Source organism: Dendrobium catenatum, unplaced genomic scaffold, assembly GCF_001605985.2.
Source record: "Dendrobium catenatum unplaced genomic scaffold, ASM160598v2 fragScaff_scaffold_1163, whole genome shotgun sequence".
NCBI classification, from domain to species: domain Eukaryota; kingdom Viridiplantae; phylum Streptophyta; class Magnoliopsida; order Asparagales; family Orchidaceae; genus Dendrobium; species Dendrobium catenatum.
The window spans coordinates 1,642,567-1,648,897 of record NW_021319625.1 but is presented as its reverse complement, the minus strand read 5'-3'; the positions used below and the strand labels follow the sequence as shown (position 1 = coordinate 1,648,897).

Here is a 6,331-nt window from a genome sequence, read left to right as displayed (position 1 = left end):
GGACGATGTCCAAAAATAAGTAATACCTAAATAGATCTGGCGGCTGATTCTTTTTGATTTGAGCCTATCCTCCAGGATGATGTGCTTAACGACGGCTTCCTTAATAAGGATGCCCTAATTAGGGTTTCTATTTTTGAAACAATCGTCCAGGCCGATATAAATATCGTCCCGGACGATGTTACCAAAAACAGTAAACTCTAGAAAACAGTCAAAAATTCTCCCAAGGTGTGTGTGTGCAAGGTTACTTAGTATCAGGAACCACATTGTTTACAATAGACTCAAGAAAGGGAAAAAATACAAACTGACTCAGACTTAATCTACCCAATCTTGAGCTGACATCGTCCAGGCCGATATAAATATCGTCCCGGACGATGTTACCAAAAACAGTAAACTCTAGAAAACAGTCAAAAATTCTCCCAAGGTGTGTGTGTGCAAGGTTACTTAGTATCAGGAACCACATTGTTTACAATAGACTCAAGAAAGGGAAAAAATACAAACTGACTCAGACTTAATCTACCCAATCTTGAGCTGACTTGAGTAGCACTCGATCTTGTGGACCTGAAAAGTTAGTAGGCAAGGCAGTCGTAGAAAATCATGAATGTTTGCTATCATCAAAATTCTAATCCATGAAAACAGATCCGCAACATTTGGATTATGAAACAGATATACGGTCAGGGTGTCAACCAGAATATTTATTTTATATATTCATATAAGGCCTTCAAGGCCTCCAACAAAAAAAATTCATTAACAATACCGCAAAGCCAGCAACGAACACGATCCGCTATCAACAAGATTGATAGGGTCAATAAGGTTTAGTTAATGAATGACCCCATACACCTTGATGATGGCCGTGTTAGTAGAAAATCTCAACCGGAGGGGTCAATTTTAATATTTCATAAACACTCTCAAATGCCTCCCAAACACTCACAAAATCTAGACTTCTAAAAACCCCAAAATTCAAATGTTTAAAATCGAAATGAACCACTAAATTCATAAAGAAAAATATATCCACCCTCCACAATAGTTTGCCAAGGTGGATAAATTAAAAAATACTTCAACTCACATAGAGCTAATGCCTAGTCAAAAATATCAGTAGGATTCATTCTCAAATAATATGATACCACTAAGGATGTAGTATGTGTCCTCTAACCGGCGATTTTGCCATCAAATGGCACCGCAGGATAAACGTTTATAATCCGGGGACCTCTGAACCGAGTGGCTCTATCGCCAAATGGCACCACGAGATAGCGGTTATGGCCAGAGTCAGTATGTTCCCTAGTGGCATCAAATCCATGATATATGAATCAATAGGTTAAAATCGATAGGGCACAAAGTCCTCTGTTAGCTAAGGTGGATTCAAATTTGTCCCCTTAGACAAATATTCACTCTAGTTCTACAATGTACCCTTGGATGAAACAATCCGTGGTTGCCGACAAGTATCCTTCCATCAGGTTGGATCGACTACTTCCTCTAACTAGGTAGACTAGGAACCACGATGGCCCGGGACGACGGAACCATGAGATCTTAATCGGGTCCATCATTCATTCCCCCACCATCCGCTTTAAGTACAAGATGGTGAAATTTCAAATTTTAAATGTTCAACCTTCAAATATCCTATGCACATGTTGCTATTACAAGCAAGATAACATGTAGTTCTATTTATCTGATTGACGACTAGCCTTAATCAAAAGTTCTTTCTCATTTTAGGAGGGGTAATTACATATAAATGCTTGCGCCTACAGGAAACCAGAACTCAGATCATAAAGTCCTCGCAAAATGAGGGCAAAATCTCTGGGTAGTCTCTTATCTACAAACTCACATGCCTTCCATAATTTACCCCGGAACATAATTCTGTTAAAACTCCCCCTAAAAAAAGCAACGGGGGAGGTCGAGGCCGAATTTTTAGAGCCCACAGCATCTGTCGCTTCCTTGCCCTCACATCCATACTCCATTGGTTCCTTCCCCCGTTCTAACAAGAAAAATGGAAGAAAACTTAATAATAGAAGAAAAATGGAAGAAAATGAGGAAAATATACAATGAATTTTTAATTTGAGAGGAAGATTTGGCTCTCCCACTTTCTAGTGCACGGTTAGATCCCAAGCAAAACCTAGATACTTCTAAAATTGAGCAAAACATCAACATAACCCTAACTCTTTCCCCCTATTTAGAGAATACAAAATAAATGCATAATTACTAAACAACCTTCTTAAATTTATTTCTCTCCTAATTCCTCCTCCTCTAATTTGAAAATTGTTTTTAATTCATGGGCCCCACAAAGGGGGCCAACGACTTCTTGGTCCGCTTGGCATGGACCAGGTGCCAGCCCAAGTTTAGGGCCAGCTGGACCAGTCTAACATTATGATGCTCATTAAGAAAATTGCAAGAGGTGATTAAACCAATATCCATATTGGTACCAACATCAAATCAGAAAGATGAGATCTAACTACGGTTTGAAGAGTTCGGAGGTATATTGAACCAACTATCATTGCACATGGTCAGCTAATACCATCTTCACTGCAATTTCTGAGGCATATCAAATCAATTCCAAAGATGACTCTGGTTCACAAGCTGACGGATAAGAAAACGGTCATAACAAAAAAGTATACATTTCTGCTGTCGAATATATCATGTTTTCTAATTTTTTAAACTAAAAGCATAGTTGATGTGAGTCTCAAGTAGAAAATTTTCAAATTACAGCAACATGACAACCAACATAGTACTTGTCATGATAGTTTGGGGTAATGTGTAGGTAATGCTGATGTTTTGTTTTTTAATTTATCAACCTAATCTATCGTAAAATAATTTTAAGATGCAACCTATGAATCTAAACTGTTACAGACAATGTTACAATGCTTTTGATCTCTTTTTTAATTCAAAATCAAAGCTAACAAAAATGGTAATAGCACCTAAATTCTTGTAAAGTACCTTACTTCAAAGTTCATTATGGATCCTCAGGTGTCATAGAACCCAAGGAAGCAAGCTTGCCGAAAGATTCCTTTGCACCACTTGTGGTGTCACCAATGAAATCTTTCACTTTGTCAACAACCGTTTTTAGCTCTTCTTGCTTCGGAAGCTGAAAACCAGAAACCCAAGCTGGAACTTTAGCTCAAAATTTTTAAAAAAGAAAAGAGAGAAATGGAAATAGTGTTAAATATGAACATAAGAACATGTAGCACTCTGATGCATCTTGGAAGTAAAAATAACAAGTAGATGAAAAGAAAAATGCAAGAACACAAAGATAGGGGCTGATTTTTTATCTCCCCTTCAATAACAATGCAAGATACAATTGATCTACTATTCGAGAGATAGATCGACTCTCCCACAAGCCCTAGCCACCGCTAAGAAACTCACACTAACAAGAGGAAAATAAACTCAACATACATAACAAGAAAACCTTAAACGAAACTCCTTACATAACCTTGACACGCAATTAAAACCTTCCTAAATAGCTCCCCTTGATTCCTTACATAATGAATAATAGCTCCTTCGGTCTAGATGTGGGTGCCCCTAGCGTATCAATCCCTCCTCCCCCCACAAAAAAAAAAAAAGATGCACCTTGAGGACAAGGTGGAATGATGAGAACCGTCTCTTGCTCATCTATTTTAACAACAAAATCTGCTTCATGTCAAGAACCAATTAGCACATGATCAAGTTCTATATCCCTCATTATTTGCTCGTGCTTCACGCTAGAGAATATCATCTTTCTATAGTTTAACATTTTTGCCAATGCCTTCACTTTTTATCAGATCCAATCTTGAGCTTCTTTTTGACTTTTATGCTTTGTCTTTTCATATTTCATCATCCACAATGGTACCAGAAACAACAACTCCTTTCTCTAGAAATACTTTAGTATTGGCTATTGCTTTATGAAGTATCTTAACCTTTGCACACAACCTTTTTAGCTCCAAGATTCGGACTGATGCTCTTAAACTTCTTAAGCTGTGATGCTTGCCTCTTACTCGACTGAAATTTTTTGGTTGTTTTTTCTTACTGTTCAGACATATCAATGAAAGGGTGCGTTTCTCCAGACACAATCTCATTTTCCAAAGAAGCAAAAAAGGAATCATAAGCATTCAATTCTTCCTTCAGCCCCTCATTTCTTTTCCAAGCAGTTGAACATTTTCTTTTAAATTTTCTTCTTGAACATTTCCGCAAGCAATTTCTTTAACAGGAAACTTCATTTGCACAAAATCAGTTTTCCAACGGCCCTTAAGTTTCTGCATCAACTAAAAGAACTCCTTAAATATCAATTCCATGAATGATGAAACATGATGGTCATATAGGAACTTTGGAACTTCTGCTTTGTTGGATCTGCATTCATCAATTGATACCTGAAGTTCAGATGCCAAGTTGATTTCCCGGGTCCTCATGCTTCCACTCCATGCAATTCATGAAATTCCTCTTCCAACATTTGATTGGGTTTTCGAAAGCAAAAAATCTAATAATCTTTGCAGAAATTTTCTTCTTCTAATGATGAAAACCAATTCATCTCTAATCCATTTCTAACCAACTTGGTCCTATTGATCATCTGCATACAACCATCAGGAGCTAGAGGCATTTTGGAGTTTTGAATGACTTCAAACTTGCCTGAACTGGATAGCTCCATGTATCTCTACTCTAAAAGTTTCCCACCCATCTCTGTTTCCATGTTGAGTTTTTTTAAGGAATTTCTTGCTTGCTGGATTTTACTTGCAAAAAGCACTATGTGGGTTCGACACTCCTTAAGATCCATGTTTTCATTAATCGCTCTGATCTGCTTCCCTAGATCTTCTGTGATCCAATAAAGATAGTTAACATCACTAATTAACCACTGCGTATCAAAAGATTTTTAAGTAATGCAACTCCTAAAAATTAATGAGGAGCTCCCGAGCAATGGTTTCTTCAAGGATATCATCATTTTCCTCTTCGCATGCTTCATTTTTCTCACTTGAATCATACAATTTCTTTGACAACGCTTCATTTTCCTTGAGCAATGATACGCCTTGAAAGTAAAAACAAGTAGATTGGAAGAAAATTGTAGGAATCAAATATTATGACTAATTTTTGAATTATCTCTTCAACAATAATGAAAATACAAGTGATCTACTATTCGAGAGGTAGATCACTCTCCCACAAACCCTAGCTATCACTAAAAAACTCACAACAAACCCAAAAATAAACTTCAGCAAAAGAATAAGTTCCAATCCATAGAAAAAACTCCCTCTTAAATAGCCCTAACACATAATACACATGATTAAACCCTTCCTAAATAACATAAACACAATTAGAAAACCTTCCTAAATAACCCCCTCAATTAGTATCTCAATTTGAGAGTTTGAGCTTGTGTTTTGATTACAAATATTATTGGTTGATTATCTAGTTTCTCCTACTCTTTATTTTGCATATATCTTTTATGTGTGCACTACGATTTCAAGTTCAGCATACACCGTGCGTCATCAGAGAATAAGGGCTCAAGATTGGGTTGTATATGTTTGATTTGTTTGAACATGTTTGCAATTATATTTTCTTAAGTCAATAAATGTAAAAAGATATATATTAGCTTAGCAACCGTGCACACATACCGAGAAATGAAATTTAAAGTTTTAATTTTTCTGAAGATCGTAATTGACGATCTGGAGCATATTGTATGATTTGTGTAATCAGAATTTAATGTTCATTAAAAAAATTGAATTTGAATTTAAAGAATGAACTAATCATACAAGATGATTCAAATCGTATTGCATGATATAATTAAATTTTGTTTAATTTAATCCCTGTGATTAAGAAATCAAATTTGAGGCAATTATCATTTAAGATTGTACGGTATGATTAAGATCGTATTGGACGATTGACAGAGATGATTTTTTCTTGTCTAGGAACTCATCTTGGATGCACTATGATTCGATTGTATTAATCACACTATACGACCCAAGTTCGTACTGGACAATCAAAACATGATTTGTCATACAGTACTAATAGGCATAGTTGAAGTAATTATACTATATGATCTATAAGTCGTACTGTACGAACAATGACAACTAAATTAAAAATTAGGATTTTTTTAAGCCTACTAATTAAACATCACTTAATTCGTTTGAGATAGTCTTTGGCTATCTGAGGGTTATTGATGCATTATTTCGTGTCGACTCAACTCAAATCGAGTCAAATCGAACTCAATCGGGTTCGGTTGAACCCGATCAATTCAAATCAGCTCCATTGAATCCAATTCAACCCAAATTGACACTGATTCGAGCTCAATTTAATTAAATTAACTCGATCAAGCCAAATTGTGCTCGAATAGACCTAAATCAATTCAAATCAAGTCTACAGGCTCAGTTCAGTCCAATTGGTT

At 36.1% G+C, this 6,331-nt stretch overlaps 1 protein-coding gene across 4 annotated transcripts in view; it reads right to left on the bottom strand.

Moving 5' to 3' along the window:
• LOC110113462 (protein HHL1, chloroplastic) overlaps positions 1-6,331 on the bottom strand; it is a 58,196-nt gene that overhangs the window by 25,943 nt on the left and 25,922 nt on the right. For 2 of the 4 annotated variants that reach the window (XM_020846070.2, XM_020846069.2), the window contains exon 5: positions 2,931-3,073. In XM_020846070.2, coding sequence (XP_020701729.1) covers positions 2,942-3,073 — 132 coding nt within the window. In that variant the 3' untranslated portion in view covers positions 2,931-2,941. Of the gene's footprint in view, positions 1-2,925; positions 3,074-6,331 lie in introns of all 4 variants that reach the window. The other 2 variants (XM_028698869.1, XM_020846068.2) reach the window with 1 other exon arrangement.